This window comes from Polypterus senegalus, chromosome 14, assembly GCF_016835505.1.
Source record: "Polypterus senegalus isolate Bchr_013 chromosome 14, ASM1683550v1, whole genome shotgun sequence".
NCBI classification, from domain to species: domain Eukaryota; kingdom Metazoa; phylum Chordata; class Cladistia; order Polypteriformes; family Polypteridae; genus Polypterus; species Polypterus senegalus.
The window spans coordinates 126,607,140-126,628,613 of NC_053167.1; the positions used below are offsets into that span (position 1 = coordinate 126,607,140).

General features: G+C 42.3%; 1 protein-coding gene across 2 annotated transcripts; it reads right to left on the bottom strand.

Annotated features, from left to right (window-relative positions):
- Positions 1–366: 366 nt before the first annotated feature.
- Positions 367–20,863, bottom strand: LOC120514539. 2 transcript variants are annotated; one of them, XM_039734970.1, is made up of 3 exons: positions 19,722–20,855; positions 14,013–14,059; positions 367–935 (listed from the first exon to the last, which is right to left on the bottom strand). In XM_039734970.1, the coding sequence occupies exons 1-3, from the start codon at positions 20,167–20,169 to the stop codon at positions 576–578; spliced, it is 855 nt and encodes a 284-aa protein (XP_039590904.1). In that variant the 5' UTR covers positions 20,170–20,855; the 3' UTR covers positions 367–575. The 2 variants fall into 2 exon arrangements, with proteins under 2 accessions (XP_039590904.1, XP_039590905.1); XM_039734971.1 differs by lacking the exon at positions 14,013–14,059 and having other exon boundaries at positions 19,722–20,863.
- Between the last annotated feature and the right edge of the window lie 611 nt (positions 20,864–21,474).

Consider the following 21,474-nt stretch of genomic DNA (forward strand, 5'->3'; position numbering starts at 1 on the left):
ATCTACAAGTCTCCGACGTAAAATTTAAATCTGAACAATATATTCGATCTCTTTCCGTTATTTCCATTTGTTTGCGCTAATGTGATCTTTCCTATCATTTTTTTGAGACTTTTGAATTTTAGTACTTCCATTATCTCTAACCTGCTCTGAATGTGTATCACACCAACATTTTTGAATTCTTTACGACGTTCTACTTTGTCATCTACTCTTTGTCTTTTATTTCTGACCCCGGGCGTGGTTAAATCTCTTGGCCCAAAGTATTGTCTCGCGGGACGTGAAAGTATCTCTGTGAAAAAGTCACGTCTCATCTGAGGCTAAAAAGTGTCATCTCGTCCCAAGATTTTTTTTATTATAATAGAGGGATTTAATTTTTTAAGACTTTTAATATTTTAAGACTTTGCCTTTATTTCTCGTTTTACATGATTTTTTTTTCTCATTCCACTGAGGAAGTTTATAAAAGTAGCCACCCTCATGTCATTTAAAGAAAAATAATCAGTCTTAATGTTCCCCTTTAATAGAGTTGTCCTTCAGCTGACCATTGTCCAGCAACATTTAATGTTAATAAAGTTAACAATTTATCGCAATATTATGCTCGTTATAAGAATCAAAACCACCATTACAATGCAGGTAAGCCAACAAATAGCCGCTATGAGGTAATAATGGTGACAGCATGCATGATTCTGCCAGGCAGCACAAAGTGAACGTAGGGTCTGGATGGATTCTTGGCCAAGAGCTGAGACTCTGCTCAGAGGGCACACTTTGAATTTTAAGGATGGGAATCGGATCCTTGCAGGTGGCTTGGATGAAGGAGGTGACAAAACTGTCTTCAACTCGGTTGGGTTCTCCAGGGTACCCCCAAGGTGCTTGAATATTTTCACTGTGACCGAATTGCACTTTGGACATCTTGGACAAGGTGAGTTTGTTTCTTCAGAAACCTAATGGTACAGAGTAAAACAGAAAACAAAACAGCAGATATCAGTTTTAGTATCACATTAGGTGAGGGTTCTTCACATTTCCAAGTGATTATTTTGCTGACAGTAATTTTACTACACCGAAATGGAGACTGTAATCGTTTCCATACACTAGAACTTGGATCAGCAGCCGGTTAAGTGAATTCCTGAGGGCTGGTCGGAGGTGAGGATTAAACAGAGAGCCCTGAGTTACAGTCCAGCATTTTGCCAGCAGGGGGTGGTACTGCTTATCAAACCTTTTGTACTACAGCCCCTTTTCCTTATGGCTGGTGTGGTAGTTAATGCTGCTGCTTTATTGATCCACCATTCAGCGTTCAAATCCCACCCCTGTTTCCGTGTCCCTTTGTGCATTTCTCCAGGTTCTCTAGTTTTCCTCACACATGCAAAAGATATGCAGTTCTGAAACTGGCCCCCATGTAAATGGTGTGAGAGTGAACCCTGCAATGGGCTGTCGGCCCATCCAGGTTTGGTTAATACTTTGCACGTGACACTGCTAGGATAGGCTTCAGCCCAGGTGACTGACCCCCCAGAGTTGTGAATGTTACAGTGGATTCAGAAAGTATTCCCAGGTAAAAATAAAATATACTTTAATATCAGAAAGTACATTTCTAACACATTATTGCTTCTGTGTGCTAAAAATAAGTGCAAAGAAAATATAATAGAAATGTACTAATTACAAATACATCGAGTTCTTCAGTGTACGTAATCGAAATATGCTAATTTGCACTAATACTTAAATTGATATTAAGTGTACTCAGACTAAGTGTACTACCCCTAAATATATAAAAATGTGTTATTAGTACATTATTTAATACTGTGTTATGCATGCTTTAAATATAAGTTCATTTTAAGTGTATTTTACTGCACTTCTGGGATATAATATACTGTACAAAAAGTATGCTATATTTGAGTTGTAAATACATTTGAAATATATCACAAATATGTTTTCAATGTATTATCCTTGCATTTTGATTGAAGTATAAATATATTTTCTATATATTATAAGTGTATTCACAAGTCTAGTTACACTAATGATATTACATTAGCACACTTGGTACTAAATTAAGTGTTTGAAAACAGCACACTTTTAACATAATAAGTGTACTTAAATTAAATGTATTTTAGTGCACTTTTTTTTAAACCTAGGTTTAGACTTAGATCTACACTTACTGCACTCTTTATTGTGTTGTAGGTAGTTAGAAGTGAAGCAAAATGACCCCTTTTATTGGCTAACTAAAAAGATTACAATATGCAAGCTTTGGAGGCAACTCAGGCCCCTTCTTCAGACGAGATGTAATACAGAGACTGGAGTTCCCTGTGTTTATATAGACACCATCAGGACAGATACAACATTGGCAAACCTTTAAGTGAGACGTCTTAAATGTAAAAAATTAATAGACCTCTTCAGGGTAAGATTCATTTACCAAGAGAGGAGAATAATGTATATAGTCACAATCTGTGGATAAGATAACTGTCCAACAAAGTCTTTTGAAGTTTCTGAAGAGTTTTTCAATACAATGTGGATCTGTAGACAGGTTGTCTTTGTCAGCTGAGAGATGCCAACAATCCTCATATCTGGCCATAAAACTCTTGTCTCTATTTAAACCATGATTTGATTAGTGTTCAATTTTAGCATGAGTTTGACTTCCCATTCTTTTCTCTCTTGCTGTGCTCTGAAGTTGCCCATAAGCACTGTGACTTTAAAGCCCCTGTCACAGTGTCCATGGCTGTTGAAGTGGGCTGCTACAGGAACATCTGTGTTGCTACGCTTGATGTGGTAATTCATTGTCTGGCAGAGTGTTTGCCCAGTTTCTCCCACATAGAGTGCATGTCAGGACATTTCATACAGAAAATGAGGTAGACCACATTAGATGATCTGTAGAAGAATGATCCCTTTACGCGATGTTCTAGTCGGCAGTGTGGTGTAACTCCATGGTCTGTATTATAAATGTGAGCACACATTTTACATCTTTTCTATAGGCAGGGAGATGTGCCATTTTATGTTGGTTCACTTGTTGTTTAGCATTGGCTGAAGTTCTTTTATCATTTTTCGAAGTGCTTCAAGATGTGGGTTATAGGTAACAACAAGAGGAATGCGGTTCTTGTTGTCTTTGTTTTTATATTCCAGAAGGTTGTCTCTGGGAATGGCAGTAGCTCTTTTTATTTGAGTGTCTGTTGTTTTGGGGGTATAACCTTGTCTGATGAAATCTTGTCTAAGCTCCTGCTGTTGTTTATCCTGGTCTGTTGGGTCTGAGCAAATATGGTTGCTTGGCGCCTTATATACTTGGGGTGGAAGCTATCACTTCTGAGGTAGGTCCGTCTGTCACTTTGTGAAAGACAGAGCTTACAAGGGAGTTATCTTTCAGTTGAACTGAAGTATCAAGGAAGCTGTTATTCAGTAATTCAGTTTCAGCTTTATGTTGGGGTGGTAAAAATTTAATTAATTATGAAAATGGAGGAGGTTCTTCTCACTGGCAGTCCAGATTATGAAGACATCATCTATGTAACGGAGAAACATTTTTTTTAAGATGCACGTTGACATAAAATCTTCCTCCAATTCAGTTAAAAATAGGTTTGCATAGGTTACATTTTAAATGGTTACATTTGCCATTGTTGCTCATCTGTCTACACTGAATAACTTATAATGACAAAGTGAAAACACATTTTCAGAAAGGTATTTGGATCTGTAATTCAATACTTTATAGCCCCTTTGGCAGCAATTTTAGCTTTGAGTCTTCTTGGGTAAGTTTCAACAAGCTTTGCACACCTGGGATTTGGACAGTGTATCTCATTCTTCCTAGCCGATCTAAAACTCGGTTAGATTGGATGGTTAGCATGTGTAAACTGCCTACTTCAGGTCTCTCCATGATTGTTCTAAGGGGTTCAAGTCTGGGCTTTGGCGGCCATTCAGTGATGGTTAAAGACTTGGCCAAAAGTGGCTCCAGTATTGTCTTTGCTATATGCTTAAGGACATTATCACAATAAAAGATGATCTGTCACCCCAGTCTGAGGTGGCGTGTACTTTGGAGCAAGTTTTCTTCAAAGAACTCTCTGTATTTGGCTCCTTTAATTTTGTCCCATCCCTGCCACTGAGAAACATCCCATAGCGTGATGCTGCCACCACCATGTTTCACCATGGAGGTAATATTAGGTAGGTGATGAACAGGGCCTGGTCTTCACCAAGAATAATGCTTACAGTTCTGTCCAAAGACTTCTGTTTTTGTCTCATCAGACCAGAGAATCTTTTACCTCAAGCTTTCAGATTCCTTTAAGTTGTCAAATGCCATTTAATGAGGAGTGGCTATCATTTAGTTACTCCACCATAAGCACCTAATTGATGGAGTGTTGCTGAGATGGGCATCCTTCTGACAGGTTCTCCTATCTCAGCAGTGGACTTCTGAAGCTCTATCAGAGTGATCATTGGGTTCTTACCTCCCTGACAAAGGCCCTCTTTCCTGCTTACTCACCTTGGCCAGACTGTCTTGGTGGTTCCAAACTCTTCCATTTCACAAAGCCGTTGTGCTCCTGGGAACACTCAAAAGTTTTACAAATGCTGTTATGCCCTTGCCCTGGTCTAGGCCTAAGCACAATGTATTTGTGTATTAACTACAGGGGGATAAAATTGATTAGCCACAGCATGACGTTATGGGAGAGACTAGTGGAAACTAGGTTAAGAAGTGAGGTGATGATTAGTGAACAGCAGTATGGTTTCATACCATGAAAGAGCACCACAGATGCAATGTTTGCTCTGAGGGTGTTGTTGAAGTATAGAGAAGGCCAGAAGGAGCTGCATTGCGTCTTTGTGGACCTGGAGAAAGCATATGACAGGGTGCCTCGAGAGGAGCTGTGGTATTGTATGAGGAAGTCGGGAGTGGTAGAGAAGTATGTAAGAGTTGTATAGAATATGTATGAGGGAAGTGTGACAGTGGTGAGGTTGGCGGTAGGAGTGACGGAAGCATTCAATGTGGAGGTGGGATTGCATCAGGGATCGGCTCTGAGCCCTTTCTTATTTGCAATGGTGATGGACAGGTGGACAGACGAGATTAGACAGGAGTTCCCGTGGACTGTGATGTTTACTGATGACATTGTGATCTGTAGCGAGAGTAGGGAGCAGGTTGAGGAGGCCATGGAGAGGTGGAGATATGCTCTAGAGAGGAGAGGAATCAAGGTTAGTAGGAACAAGACAGAATACATGTGTGTAAATGAGAGGAAGGTCAGTGGATTGGTGAGGATGCAGGGAGTAGAGTTGGCGAAGGTGAATGAGTTTAAAAACTTGGTATCAACAGTACAGAGTAATGGGGATTGTGGAAGAGAAGTGAAAAAGAGAGTGCAGGCAGGTCGGAATGGGTGGAGAAGAGTGTCGGGAGTGATTTGTGACAGATGGGTATCAGCAAGAGTGAAAGGGAAGGTCTACAGGACGGTGGTAGTGAGATCAGCTTTGTTTTATGGGTTGGAGACGGTGGCACTGACCAGAAAGCAGGAGACAGAGCTGGAGGTGACAGAGTTAAAGATGTTGAGATTTGCATTGGGTGTGACAAGGATGGACAGGATTAGAAATGAGGACATTGAGGGTCATCTCAGGATGGACGGTTGGGAGACAAAGTCAGAGATGAGAGATTGTGTTGGTTTGGACATGTGCAGAGGAGAGATGCTGGGTATATTGGGAGAAGGGTTCTAAGGATAGAGCTGCCATGCAAGAGGAAAAGAGAAAGGCCTAAGAGAAGGTTTATGGGTGTGGTGAGAGAAGACATGCAGATGATGGGTGTGACAGAACAAGATACAGAACACAGAAAGATATGGAAGAAGATGATCTGCTGTGGCAACCCCTAACAGGAGCAACTGAAAGAAGAAGAAGGTCTACTGACAGTTTTCTGGACTTAATGGCTTTGTTTTTGACCTCACATGTGGATGGAATTGTGGGACTGTATAAAATGAGGGAAATCTAACTGTGGTATAGCGGGTCCGTGGTTCTGACAGAATGTCCGAGTTTTAAATAATCCATTGGCCGTGTCAGTCTCCGTGGGCGGGCTTGCACAGCTGTGGGGAGTTGATGAGGTAATTGGGGTGAAACGCACCTGCACGTGATGGTGCGATCTTTCTCAGTTGCTTCATCAGCTTCCTGCTGTGCGTGATTGAGATGCTGCGCCCACGGAGCCGTATAAGTACGAGCCGGCACAGAAGAAGAGAGAGATGGAAAAGAAGAAATGAAAGAAACAGAGGCAGAGAGCAAGAGCAGCATTGGGAAAGAGAGAGAGAGAGAGGTCAGCGTGGTCAGGGCTCCCGTGTCAGAGCTAGTGATCGGTGCTTGAGGGGACAGTTCGTACCCAATGATTGTGTTGAGGAGTGAGTATGGTCAAGGTGGTGTCCTCTCCTGGTATCCGAGGAACGACTGACCCTGAGCGGTCTGGCAGACGCCGACGAAGGCCTCCTCCCTGTTTCTTCCTCTTTTTTACCATCTTGCCATGATGAGAAGACCACCTCTCTCTTTATTTCTTCATGATAAGGACAACTCTTATCTCAGCTGCCATACTGAGACAGGCATGAAGACTGTTTCAGTATTCCATTCAAAGGTCATGGGGTAGCAAAGCCCAAGCTATACTGAAGATACGCTGAGCGCCATCTATGGACACAAGATGCCCTGCGCCTTAGCCTGTAATTGCATTTTTGTTACACTTATTTTATTTTGCTTACAATTTGGGCATATTATCTATAATAGATAATTAAAATGTAACTCTATTTTTGTTGGTCTAGCTTGTTGCCTGAGGGCATTGACATAAAACCTAGTGTAATGTATGAAGGCTTGTATGACATTTTAGTAAAGTTTAAAATAAAGAATATACAGGGGGGAAATTGTGTCACCTAGGACTCTATACCAGGGGTTCTCAAACTCAATCCTGGAGACCCTCTGTGACTGCAGGCTTCTGTTCCAACCAGATTCACTATTAGTAATAATACTTGATTTTCTTTAATTAACAGTTATTTTTTTCCTTTCTCTTATTCTAAATTCAGAAAAGCATAATAATATGATTATTACATTTATAAAATATTTAGAAGTATTTCTATTTTTTCAATATCTTTAAATGCTTATCTAATTTTTTTTGTATTTTCACCTTTTTTATTTAGTTTGCTTCTTTTGTTGTTCTCTGATAATGGCATTTAAAAAGAAGCAGAGCAGACACCTGGGTAAATAACACTGAATGATGAAAGACTGCAACTACTTTAGTGTCAGACCCACTTATTAGTAAATAATGGATTAAATAACCTGGAAAAGAACAATGAAAATCAGAATGAGAATATTATTACAAAGTAAAAAAAAAAAATACATTTCCCATATAACTGCTTAGTACATTTTAATTAAAATCTACCAAACTTAGTTTCATAATTTTTACATTGACTCCAAAACATAGAAAGTGGGTAATAACAGATCACTTTATTAGGCTAGCAGTTCAATTTAAAACAGAAGTCGGTTGGAACAAAAACCTGCCGCCACAGGGGGTCCCCCGGTCTGAGATTGTCAACCCCAGCTTTTTACAATAACCCAGGGGCCTGATATGCACGCACAGGTAGACTTGTGCTTTTCTAAATGATGTCCAGTCCATTCAGTGTGACACAGGTAGTCTCCACTCAGGTTCTGGATACTTTCAAGGAGAATTAAAGCAAAGAGAATGGAGCCAACTCTAGGAAGAGTCCTTCCATTTCACAAATATTGGAGCTCCTGGGAACACTCTAATAAATCTTTACAAGTGGTTTCCTAACCTTGCCCTGATTTGCGCCTCACCACAATTTGATCACAGAGGTCTACAAAATGTTCCTTGGACTTCATGGTTTGGTTTTTGTCCTAACACACTGTGTGAACTGTGGGACCTTATATACACAGGTGTACGTGTGCCTTCCTAAATGATATCTGATCGATTCAGTTTGCCACAGGTAGACTCCACTCAAGTTCTGGAAACATCTCAAGGAGAATTAAAGCAATTAAAATTAAATCTACAACAGTGTGCAGAAAGTGCAGGGGTTTGAAGACTTTTTAAGTCCAATATACATGAGACACTTTAAATACAAACTAACAAAAGGCTTTTTACTGGACTTTTAAATATTCTATTAATATTCATTTAACAAGTTTAATTTCACAAAGGTAGCCTTGAAGAAATAATAATCTAAAATAAACTAGGGGGTTCTCCCCCTGCTCGCCAACCCATAGGCCTGTGTCACACGCCAGCCACTTTGTGTCTATGCCGCTCGTGTTGTGAAAAGGGGGGGTTGAACGGACCCCAAGGAGACGCAGTCGCTCCTCCGAAATCCCCTTTTAATCTTTGATAAAATGGGAAACAAAGTTTTGTTTTTTTTAACCTCCTCTTTGCTCGATCAGCTACTGGCTTGCAGCTGCTGCCGTGCCACGTGATCTGCATCTTGCTTGGCGAGATTTAAAAGCCTGTACAGCAGCTGTCCTACTCTTTGTCTTGGCATGGTTAGATCTCTTGTCACAAAGTCTCCTCTTGCAGTCTTGAGTTCTTGATATTTTTTAGTTTATAATTTAAAAACGGAATAAGAATCTGAAAATCTAACATCACATTAAAGTTCGATAAATTCTGAAAAGAATGATACCAAACCCTATATATGTAGGTATTAAAATAACCCTGATTTAAAGTGTGACAAAAACAGAACATAAAAATGTCACATAAAATTGTTGCACTTTTAGGCTTAGGACTTTATATATATATAGTAGCCAACCCACGGCGTACCATACGCCTCATAATCAAGCCGGTTTTTTAATGATATTTAAGCACAGCGAGAAAATTAACATTTGAAAAATCGGTAATGTAATAAATCAGCAAGAAAAGCAACACTGTAACAATGCACGGAACGAACCAACACACAATCATCCGTGACTGAAAACTGGCGGATCGCCATCGGGCCTTCTCCTGCCAGACGGAGGGATGAGGGTGCACGCCGCTCAGTCGCGGAGTGTGGAACAGGAGGAGAGGAGAAGGACGTCCATTCAGCTCCCTCCGTCATGCTAGTCTGCCGATTTCTCGTTCAGTATGCACTGCCCGCTCATGTGCTCACCTTCAACTCGTCACTTGAGTTGTTGTCGTCTTTGTACAGTCAACATGCACCTGTGACTCACGTAGACATTTCATTGCTCTGTGCGGTTTTGGCTGCTTTTCTATATATAATCCACCAAGACACCCGACCACGGTAGTAGCGAGGTGGGAGGAGGGTGTGTACAAAGGCTAGGGACGCAACCAGTGGGAGCGTATGAGTCGCACTTAGTGGGAATTCCACGGTTTGCAGCCCGAATGGGGTTCAACGGCTTACCCACGCCGGGTAGACACGGTCAATGTAAAGACACGGTTGTCTAAAACGAGTTGGTGTGAGAATACAACAGTAAGTGAATGAAAAGATGGAACTCTGGGGAGAGCAAAATACAACACAATAGTGAATCCGCGGCATAACAAACGCCACATAATTATGTATTGATGGTTGAACACTTCTGGAAAGACACAGTAGTCTAAAAAGGGAGGGTTTGAGGATACAACAGAAAGTGAATGAAAAGATGGATCTCTGGAGAGAGCAACATATAATTGTCCGTGAGTGAAGAAGACGCATGTTTGTCGCAGATGCGAAGTGCTGTATGTAGCTTGTAAAACAGTTTGCTATGGTGCACGAGGTCGTGCGTAGTAACTGAAAACTCGGTTTATAAAGAATGCTTACTTCATTGTGTTTTAACCTCAGTTGTAAAGGATTGTTTTAAGGATCCCATGGGATACCCCTCGTAAACTGTTTTACACGCTGCATATGGCGACTCACCTCTGCGAGAAACATGCCTCTATGAACAGTCAAGGTGGCTCGGAGGTACATGAGGAATCTACGATAGGTGAATATAAATGACGCCGTTCTTTATGTGTCGTCGTGTCCGAATTGGTGGGTGTGGCTCTGCGAGTTGCCGTCATATCCAATGGTCCTGGAGTTGGTGGGCATGGCTTCTCCCTGCGTGCACCATAGGTGTCTTACTTGTCGGTGGCCTAGTGACTCCACACCCCTTCCAGCGTGTTTTCCATGGGTGTCTTGCCTTAGTGAATTATATATTTAGATATTGTGACAGATAGGCGGCGCTAACGCTCCCTTGAACCCCCTTGTCCATGTGACTCGGACGTACTACCGGGGCGTAGGGTAAATAAACACCATTCCTCCCTGCAGCATCTCCTTGAGGCCCCCATGGTATCCAGCAGGGCTGTGTATAAAAACTCCAATGTCCATGATGCCCTGCTGGTCTTCGGGGAACCTCCATACTGCAGGGAGGGCTCCACCTGGCGGCTTGGGGGTATTGCCCGGGATGAACAACCGGCCATACACCACTATATATATATATATATATATATATATATATATATATATATATATATATATATATATATATATATATATATATATATATATATATATATATATACATATACATACACTGTATATAGCAGGTTAGGGGCGATATGGAAAGCATCAGTAGCCAAACAATTAAAATTTCAAATGCATTTATCAATTAAACATTTCTGTTTGTTTAAGTATTTTAAAGCTGATGTCTCCTCCATATTCTGATATAAATATTAATCTCATTATAGCAAATGTCTCAAACCTGTCAAAGTGACTTGGTGACAAACCTGATTTGAAAAGTGTTTTACAAAAGCACAAATTTACATTATACCAATGAAAATATCTTTCACATCGCATTCATATTAAAAAAGGTTATATTTTTATTTTTAGCACTGATTTTAAGCAGTACAGTATTTGTTTTTCATTTACAGAACAGGAAATGTCCGTGAATAAATTAGTAGGTATTGTGACCACTAGGGAGCGTCTCGAACCTCAGGCACCATCAGGCAAGCAGCAGTCCCGGCTTCAAAAGACCTTTTATTTACAGCAGCACTTGTTCACGTTCACAATCACCGTCATAATTTATTTTCTCCTCCTCTACTGTTCTCAGGCAAGCTTGGCCCACCTCCTCCTGACTTCAGGTCCCCTGGGTGAGGTCGGAGCGTCTCTTTTTATGTCAAACCCTGGAGTATTTTTGCTAGTACTTCGCAACACCCAGGCAGCGCTTCTGAGTCCGGCAAAACCTTCTTAAACTAGAAAGCAGAGCCTGTCATTCCTTCAGCTAACATAAGTGGCGTCCAAGAGGGGTACACGTTCTGGACACTGAGGGTGACCACCCGTCATCGAACTCTGATAATACTGAGTTGGTACTATTAGTCACTGGGTGCTGTTTATGAAAGTAAACATGCACATGTTTCGTACATCAATGGGCATGTGCTTCTTAAGCTCTGCAGTAGATACACAAAGGGGTACCGTTTGTGCTACTCAAGGGGCGCATGCTTCAGACACTGAGCGGGACCAACAGTCATCAAATTCTAATGATACTGAGTGTGCTTTGTTTATGAAAGTAAAAGTGCGCACACTCCATACATCAAGGGGCATATACTACTTAAAGTCTATGGTATATAACAAAGGGGCACCGTTTGTACTACTAAAGGGTCATGTTCTCCAGACACTGAGAAGGACCGACAGTCCTCATACTCTAATGATACTGAGTGGGCTCTGTTACCCACTAGGAGCCATTTATACAAGTAAAAGTGAGCATGCGTCATACAACACGAGGCACGTGCTACTTAAAATCTGTGTTATATACACAAAGGGGCACCGCTTGTGCCACTGAAGGGGTGTATGCCTCAGAAAGTGAGAGGGACCAACAGTCATCAAACTCTAATGATACTGAGTGGGCTCTGTTTATGAAGGTAAAAGTGTGCACAGCGCCGTACACTGAGAGCCATTGCTCCTTAAACACTACAGTATACACAAAGGGGTACCGTTTGCGCTACTCTAGGGGAGCATGTTCTAGAGACTGAGAGGAACCCACAGTCATCAAACTCTAATGACACTGAGTGAGTGGTGTTACCCACTGGGAGCCATTTATACAAGTAAAAGTAAGCATGTGCCGTACACCAAGGGGCACGTGCTACTTAAAGTCTGTGTTATATATCAAAGGAGCTCAGTTTCTGCTACTGAAGGGGAGTGTGCTTCAGACACTGAGAGGGACCAACAGTCATCAAACTCTAATGATACTGAGTGGGCTTTGTTTATGAAAGTAAAAGTGCACACACTCCATTCATCAAGGGGCATATACTACTTAAAGTCTATGGTATATAACAAAGGGACACCGTTTGTGCTACTGAAAGGGCGCATGCTTCAGACACCAAGGGGTACAGGTTATTGAAGTGTGATGATACTGAGTGGTCACTGTTTCCCACTGGGAGCCATTTATAAAAGTTTAAGTGCGCACGCTTTGTACACCAAGGGGCACGTGATCCTTAAAGTCTGTGGTATATACTCAAAGGGGCACATGTTCTGGGCACTGAGGGAGATAAGGTAATCAAACTCTGATGATATTGAGTGGGCACTGTTACCCACTGGGTGCCATTTATAAAAGTTAAAGTGTGCATGCTTCGTACACCAAGGGGCACAGATCCTTAAAGTCTGCTGTATATACAGTACATAAAGGGGAGCCGTTTGTCCTCCTGCGCTTCCTCTGAAAACAGACAGAAATTCCTAATCCCCCCCAAAGATCAATGAAGTGTAATAATACTGACTGTCCGCTATGAACAATGAGGGGCAATGTCTGTCCACCCCACCTAGGGCTTCAAATGGACTTGGACTGGCACTGCTGGAGAGGTCCTCCCCAAGTACCCCAACAGGGCTGCCCATCTGGACTATACCTCCCATGCTGCTTTGTGGGTGTACAAATGGCAGCTCCACCAGAGGGATACTGCCCTCCTGTGTATTGAGCTAACACATGGCCCTGTGACGATGTCTCCCTCTATTCTTCCGTTCTTGTGGCTCGCCGGCTGGGATACCTACCCTCCCATGACCTTGCCTTATAAAGGCTTCTCAATCAAGTAAAGAAAACCTTTGCCAACTCTTCTCGCTTCATCTTCACCCTTCCACTGACCTCCCTCTCATTTACACACATGTATTCTGTCTTGGTGGTCCTACTGACCTTCATTCCTCTCCTCTCTAGAACATATCTCCACCTCTCCAGGGTCTCCTCAACCTGCTCCCTACTATCACTACACTTCACAATGTCATCAGCAAACATCATAGTCCATAAGGACGCCTGTCTAATCTCGTCTGTCAACCTGTCCATCGTCATTGCAAATAAAAAAGGGCTCAGAGCTGATACCTGATGTAATCCCACCTCTGTCACTCCTACCGCAGACCTCACCACTGTCACACTTCCCTCGTACATATCCTGTACTACTCTTAAGTACTTCTCTGCTACTCCCGACTTCCTCATACAATACCACAGCTCCTCTCTTGTCACCCTGTCATATTCTTTCTCCAGGTGCACAAAGACGTAATGCAACTCCTTCTGGCCTTCTCTAAACTTCTCCATTAACATCCTCAGAGCAAACATTGCATCTATGGTGCTCTTTCTTGGCATGAAACCATCCTGCTGCTCACTAATCATCACCTCACTTCTTAACTGAGCCTCCACTACTCTTTCCCATAACTTCATGCTGCGGCTCATCAATTTTATCCCCCTGTAGTTACTGCAGTCCTGCACATCCCCCTTGTTCTTAAATATCAGCACCGGTACACTTCTTCTCCACTCCTCAGGCTTACTCTCACTTTCCAAGATTCCATTAAACAATCTGGTTAAAAACTCTACTGCCATATCTCCTAAACTCCTCCATCCTTCCACAGGTATGTCATCTGAACCAACAGCCTTTCCATTCTTCATCCTCTTCATAGCTGTTCTTACTTCTCCTTGCCAATCCGTTGCACTTCCTGATTCACCGTCTCCACATCATCCAACCTCTTCTCTCTCTCATTCTCTTCATTCATCAGCCTCTCAAAGTACTCTTTCCATCTGCTCAGCACACTCTCCTCACTTGTGAGTACGTTTCCATCTTTATCACTCTAACCTGCTGTATCAAAACTACAATACTTATTAAATGGGGACACAGACCCCATAAAATTAAAACGTACCTTAGACAGCTGCTGTTTTTCCTTTGTGGTCTGACAAGAGTGGCAACCTGCAAAAAAGATTTTTTTTAAGTTATTGTCCCCTTTCAGATTTCTTCTCCATGTGTATTCCAACATTTCCTTTGACTATTTGTAGATAATCTGTAGCAGTGTAACACGTGTGCAGGATGTGTGGGCCCCATGATGTTAAAATGCCAAACTGTCCTGCCAAGAGCTGAATGTTTTCTTCTTCATTAATGACTGTGTGATCATCAAAGACACCCTTCATCTGCAAGGGCACACACTATAAAAGGCTGAAAATTATTGTACTGAATTAAAGGAATACCCCACCCCAAAATAACATTTTTTATGTTATTTACTCCATTTAGTGTGTAGAGTTGCCCAAAAAAATTAATCTTATCTTTTTGTAGAGAAAGGAAATAACAAAGTTACTGATTGAATGGGACTTAATGGTGATCAAGTATTGGACAGCAGCAAACATTTTTGCCATTACTTGTGTCACATAATCCATGTCAAGTCAAGTTGCTTTTATTGTCACTTAACACGAATGTACAAGTGAGGCCCGCAGTAGTAGATCAATATTTACACAATAAGTTATGTCATTTTCTAGCCCAGTTACTCCAGACCAGAGTCATGTGGGGGCTGGAGCCTATCCCAGCATGCATAGGGTGCAAGGCAGGAGCAAACCATGGACAGGGTGCCCGTCCATCATGCTGCAAACACACACAAGACCCAATTTAGCGTCACCAATTCACCTAACCTGCATGTCTTTGGAGAGTGGGAGGAAATCCATGCAGACATGAGGACGATATACAAACTCCACATAGCGAGGACATGGGGTGCCAAGCCTGTTTTCCTTACTGCCAGGCAACAGCACTACTACTGCACCACCGTGTTGCCTTATGCAAATATCTTTCTGTAAAAATTATATTTTTAGTAAGACGCCTATCTTAAAATGGACAGAACGTTATTTGGAGACATCTGAATATCCATCCATCCATCTACACTGCTCACAAAAATTAAAGGAACACTTTAAAGAAACACATTAGATACATCAGATCTCAATATGAAGTTGGATATCTATACAAATAACGACAGGGCAATGTCTTAGGAACAAAAGGATGCCAAGTCTTTTAATGGAAATAAAAGTTTTCTGCCTACAGAGGGCTCAATTGTGTAGACACCCTAAAATCAGAGTGAAATGAAGATGTGGCAGGCTAGTCCATTTTTTCAAAAACTTAATTTCTGCTACTCAAAATGCTTTTCAGTATCTTGTGTGGCCCCCATGAGCTTGTATGCATGCTTGACAACGTCGGGCATGCTCCTAATGAGACGACGGATGGTGTCTTGTGGCATTTCCTCCCAGATCTGTATGAGGGCATCCCTGAGCTGTTGTACAGTCTGAGGAGCAACCTGGCGGCGCCTAATGGACCGAAACATAATGTCCCACAGATGTTCTATTGGGTTTAAGTCAGGGGATCGTGAAGGCCATTCAATTGTTTCAATTCCTTCATCCTCCAGGTACTGCCTGCATACTCTTGCCACATGAGGCCGGGCATTGTCGTGCATTAGGAGGAAACCAGGACCTACTGCACCAGCGTAGGGTCTGACAATGGGTTCAAGGATTTCATCTCGATACCTTATGGCAGTCAGAGCACCATTTCCTACGCAGTAGATGTCTGTGCGTCCCTCCATGGATATGCCTCCCCAGACCATCACTGACCCACCACCAAACCTGTCATGTTGAACGCGTTGCAGGCAGCATATCGTTCTCCTTGTCTTCTCCAGACTCTTTCACGTCTATCACAGCTGCTCAGGGTGAACCTGCTCTCGTCTGTAAAAGTACAGGGCCAGTGGCGGACTTGCCAATTCTGGTGTTCTTGAGCAAATGCCAGTCGAGCTCCACGGTGCTGGGCAGTGAGCACAGGGCCCACTACAGGACGTCGGGCCCTCAGGCCATCTTCATGAAGTCTGTTCCTGATTGTTTGGGTAGAGACATTCACACCAGTGGCCCTCTGGAGGTCATTCTGTAGGGCACGAGCAGTGCTCAGCCTGTTCCGCCTTGCACAAAGGAGCAGGTATCGGTCCTGCTGATGGGTTGAGGACCTTCTACGGCCCTGTCCAGCTCTCCGAGAATAACAGCCAGTCTCCTGAAATCTCCTCCATGTTCTGGAGATTGTGCTGGGAGACACATTAAACCTTCTTGCTGCAGCACGTGTGGATGTGCCATCCTGGAGAAGTTGGACAACCTGTGCAACTTCTGTAGGGTTAAGGAATCGCCTCATACTGCCAGTAGAGATAATTACTCAAGCCAAAACTAGCACGAGTGGAAAACCAGCCAAAAAAGATCAAGAGGGAGAAACTTGAAATGACCTCCACATGTAAAACCAGTCCTGTTTTGAGGGTTTTCTAATTGTTGCCACTTTAGTGCACCTGTCGTTAAGTCCATGAACATCAATAAAGCTGAAAGTGCTTAACAATGACCTCAGCTGCTTTACCAACCAGAAAATTATCAGACAGGTTTAATTGATTTCATGCCAGGCCCAATAAAAAAAGTGTTCCTTTAATTTTTGTGAGCAGTGTATTATTCAACCTGCTATATCCTAACTACAGGGGTCTGCTGGAGCCAATCCCAGCCAACACAGGGCGCAAGGCAGGAAACAAACCCTGGGCAGGGCGCACACACACACACACACCAAGCACACACTAGGGACAATTTAGGAACGGCAATGCACCAAACCCGCATGTCTTTGGACTGTGAGAGGAAACTGGAGCACCCGGAGGAAACCCACGCGACACAGGGAAAACATGCAAACTCCACGCAGGGAGGACCCAGGAAGCGAACCCATGTCTCCTAACTGCAAGGCAGTAAGTAGCGCTACCCACTACGCCACCGTGCCGCCAATATCTGAATATTTCAATTGTATTTTGATATGCCAAAATGATACTCAGATATGTTGAAAGGTATTTTGATATGATTGCTAGACCATTTCATGTGTCTCACATGCATTTCATGATACCCTGAAAGAATAGGCGGTCCTACTAAATATATAGGATTTTACAGAAAGCCATTTCGATGAGTCTTAAATTCAAAAATAGGTATCTTAAAACACTTTACTATGCTATTATAAAGGTATCTGGAAGTGTATCTGAGATCTGTTCTTCAAACAAGATGTAAATCTGAGGTCCTGACTCTCTGTGGTCATAAAAGATCCCTGGGCATCCTTGGTAAAGAGCTGGGTCATTCTGGCCCTCTAATCATCTTATGTCTCTAATTGGCTCTCTCATCACTTCACCACCTCATGGGTGGCCGCCGTCACAGCATTCAGGTGGAAAATATCATTAATGGTGGTTGAAGTGGCTCCTCACTCACTATGAAAAGCGCTTTGAGTAGTGAAAAAAGTGCTATATAAATGTAAAGAATTATTATTGTTTTTATTATAATCTCTCAAAATGCAAGGACTCTTGCTTCAAATAAATCTTGAAATACAATGAGATATCTTAAAACGCTTGTCAGATATCTTAGAATGACTGGGTTGTCATTCTAAGATATCTTGAAATGCATGTAAGAGATCTGGAAATGTATGTAACCTATCTTGAAATTGACATATTACTGGATATCTATAATTCATTTCAAAATCACCCAAAATGCAACTGGAGATGCCTTAAAATTCATTAACAGATCTTAATACAAGGGATGTTCAAAGTGTAACTCTATTTATTTATAATTTCAAAAACAAATGACATCACTTTTCTACATAGTCACCTCCTTTGCGATGCAATTTTCCCAAATTGTTCCAACTTTTTAATGCTCAATTACTACTCCACCCGCCTTCACCATTTCCAACGAAAATATTAAAGAGCGGAAATGTTTTGAACGTCCCTCGTAAATGATAATCTGGTTTGCTGACTTGCTGTTTATTCCTACTGCTTGGAGTGGACTTACAGAATGGATGGATTGTTTTCTATTAGAACATTAGAAAATATTTTGATGAGAACAGGCCATTCAGAGCAACAAAGCTCACCAGTTCTATCTGTTTAATTCTTCCAAAATAACATCAAGTCAAGTTTTAAAGGTCCCCTAAGTCCTCCTGTCCGCCATACTACTTGGTCACTTATTCCAAGTGTCTGTGATAGAAGAAAAACTTCCTAATGTTTGTGCTAAATTCACCCTTAACAAGTTACCAGATGTGTCCCTGTGTTCTTGATAAACTCATTTTAAAGTCACCGTCTCAATCCACTGCACTAATTCCCTTCATGATTTTAAACACTTCAATCATGTCTCTGCTTTGCTTAAGCCATAAAGGCTCAGCTCTTTTAATTTTTCATCATTATTCATCCCAGCCTAGTCGCTCTTCTCTGGACCTTCTCTAGTGCGGTTATGTCCTTTTTGTAGCCTGGAGACCCAAACTGCACACAGGACTCCAGATGAGGCCTCACTAGTGTGTTATCAAGGTTGAACAGAACTTCCTTGGACTTGTAAACCACACATCAATGCGCTATATAACCTGACGTTCTGTCAGCCTTCTTAATGGCTTCTGAACACTATCTGGAAGTTGATAGTGACCAGTCGCCTATGACTCCCAGTTCCTTTTCATAAGATGTACTTTCAATTTTCTGACCTCCCATTATGTATTTATATGTAACATTTTTACTTCCTATGTGGAATTCTTCACATTTACTTCCGTAAATTACCCAAAACTCTGCCTAAGCTTATCTGCTGTCTAAGTCCTTCTGTAATGATTTAACAGATTCAAGATTATTGGTCAATCCACCTAACTTGGTATCATCGGCAAACTAAACCAGCTTGTTACTTATATCCATCCATCCATTATCCAACCCGCTATATCCTAACTACAGGGTCACGGGGGTCTGCTGGAGCCAATCCCAGCCAACACGGGGCACAAGGCAGGAAACAAACCCCGGGCAGGGCGCCAGCCCACCGCAGTTGTTACTTACATTCCTATTCAAATCATTTGTAAATATTAAAAACAGAAGCGGCCTCAGCACTGACCCCTGCTGGACACCACTGTTAACATCACCCTCTGCTTCCTGTGTCTGAGCCAATTCTGCACACCCACCTACACGTAACACCCTGAACTCCCACTTCTTTCAGTTTGAGGCCCACCCTCTCATGTGGCACCTTATCAAATGTTTTCTGAAAGTCAAGATAAATAATATCATATGCTCCACTCTGGTTGTACCCTTTTGTTGCTTCCTCACAGAATTCCAGCATATTAGTGAAACACGACCTCCCTCGTCTGAACTCATGTTGACTGTTCCCTAAAGCCCCTGTACCTGCCATGTTTTCTCGGATAATTCCTCCCAATAATTTTTCTGTCGTGCACATTAAGCTTACTGGCCTATAGATACTTGGATCGGCCTGGTCACCCTTTTTATATAACTAAATAATATTTGCTAATTTCCAGTCCTTAAGAATTCCCCCAGTGTAGTGCAGTGACATTTTAAAAATATGCAACATGAGTTTATTAAATACTATCTCCCTCATGTTTTATAGAATATTTTGCTGGCAATTTTAAAGTTTGTGTTGTGTCAGATGGATCTCATAATGTTGTTAAAATATTGGGTTTAGAGCATTGCTGTCAGTTTCAACTTGAAAATATTTTTTTGCAGTGAACACACGTCATAAAATGAGTAACTCTTTGCACAGTACACACAAATGCCAGATTTCCACCTAGATTATATTCTCACCTTCCCGAAGTAAAACTTTATCTTCCACGGGGACCCTGGTCTTATCTTCAGAAGCGGCATCTACACCCAAAGACCTCGCTGGCAATGCCGATGGACACGGCTCTTTCCATTCCTCTGGACAGCCGTTGAGCCAGTGAGCCTCAACTAAGAATCTCCTCCAGGGGGTCTCTGATGACATGTGGCCTAGCTGAGCCATTCTGCTTGGGTCCTGGTCACTGAGGTGAAATCCCACTGGAATACCAGGCCTCCCGCCACTGAGGGAGTCAATGTCAAGCCCTGCGGCTGAGCAGGACAGGATTTTACTCTGTGGAAGCCCTGACGGTGGGCTGAGCTCATGTTTCAGGCCTTTCTGCTCCCCATCAGCTCTGTCCTTTCTGCTTTCATCCTTTTCATGCACGCAGTAACCTTTAAAGCTCCTTGGATGTATCCTGTTGTTGCATGGTCTCATATCAGGTTACACGCCTGCAGTTTTATTGATCACACTGCTGTTGAAATGGCCTATTTTCTCCTTCTGTGGTCCGTCTTCTTTTACTGTTATGTGGGTACTGCTGCCTCAGCAGTATCTTGGACTGCACACAGTTTATCATTAAGGGAGAAGCTAAACTTGATCACTCCTGGCAGGTAACCACTTTAAACTTTAATGAGCATTTGTCACTTAACACAGATGACCTGAAGGGGATTACAATGTGGCACCAGGTAGCAGCAACTGTCTGCACCATTGCACTTCTGAAAAAGGACGATACGTCTCATACACGTCTATTCAATTTAAATAGCGCCTTTTATAGTGGATATCATTCCAGAGCTCAGAACTAACAAATAAAAAAGACACACAGGAACCCCACAATGGCCCCGAGTTCTACAAGTGGGCTGCTGTTTGAACTTTCAGTTTATTTTTTAACAACGTTTTTAATATCTTATGTAAAAAGTATAAACTGCACTAGAAGACATATCTGCTCCAGGAATTAAAAATCAATGTAGTGGATGATCAGTGAATTATTTGATTGATAAAATCATTATAATTAAGTGAATGAATACTGGACTGATTGAGTGCAAGCTCAGTTCTTGAATGGTGAACTAAAAGAACTCATTGGGATGTTTACTGTATAGATCTCATTTATGGCGCTTTTCCACTGCATAGTACGGCACAGCACGGTTCAGTACAGCTCACCTTGGTTCGGCTCAGTTCGGCTCGGTTTGCGTTTCGACTGCAGTTTAGTACCGCTTTAGAGTGGGCGGGATTATTCACGTTTCGTTATACTTGCGCCTCTACTGCTCGCTCTTCATTTTTTTTAACTTGTCCCTACCCTGTTTGTAAGTCCAATGGTAGCCATGTGCGCCCAAGAGCTTAGCGACCTCCTGAAAAACTTTTTCATTCCGCGTCGCCCCATCCAGCTCTCGCTGGATCCGCTCCTCGGCTACCAACGAGAGGAACGTCTGTACTTCCTCAATAGACCACGAAACAGCCATTTTTGGTGACAGGCTGTGCTAAAAATCTAGCGGGTCTGTTGTGCCTCGTGTCGCAAGTTCAGTGACGCAGTAATGACGATTTTCTCTGGCCAATCAGTCACCAGCAGAGTTTACACGTCACGTTTTGGTAACGGTTCGGCGCGCTTGGAACCTCGGCTGAGGTGATACTAAAAAAAGGACCAGGTACTGTTCCCAGTGGAAAACCCCCCAAAAGTGAGCTGAACTGAACCGTGTCGTGCCGTACTATGCAGTGGAAAAGCGCAATTAGGTTCATTTAAGTTATAAG

What these genes read in the sequence shown, in the direction of transcription:
- LOC120514539 (XM_039734970.1), bottom strand. Translation starts at nt 20,169, where the DNA reads ATGAGACCATGCAACAACAGGATACATCCAAGGAGCTTTAAAGGTTAC. An exon ending in TAAAGTTTTACTTCGGGAAG is followed by an intron (nt 14,060 to 19,721) that starts GTGAGAATATAA and finishes TCTTTTTTGCAG; the next exon opens with GTTGCCACTCTTGTCAGACC. An exon ending in AAAAACAGCAGCTGTCTAAG is followed by an intron (nt 936 to 14,012) that starts GTACGTTTTAAT and finishes CTGTACCATTAG; the next exon opens with GTTTCTGAAGAAACAAACTC.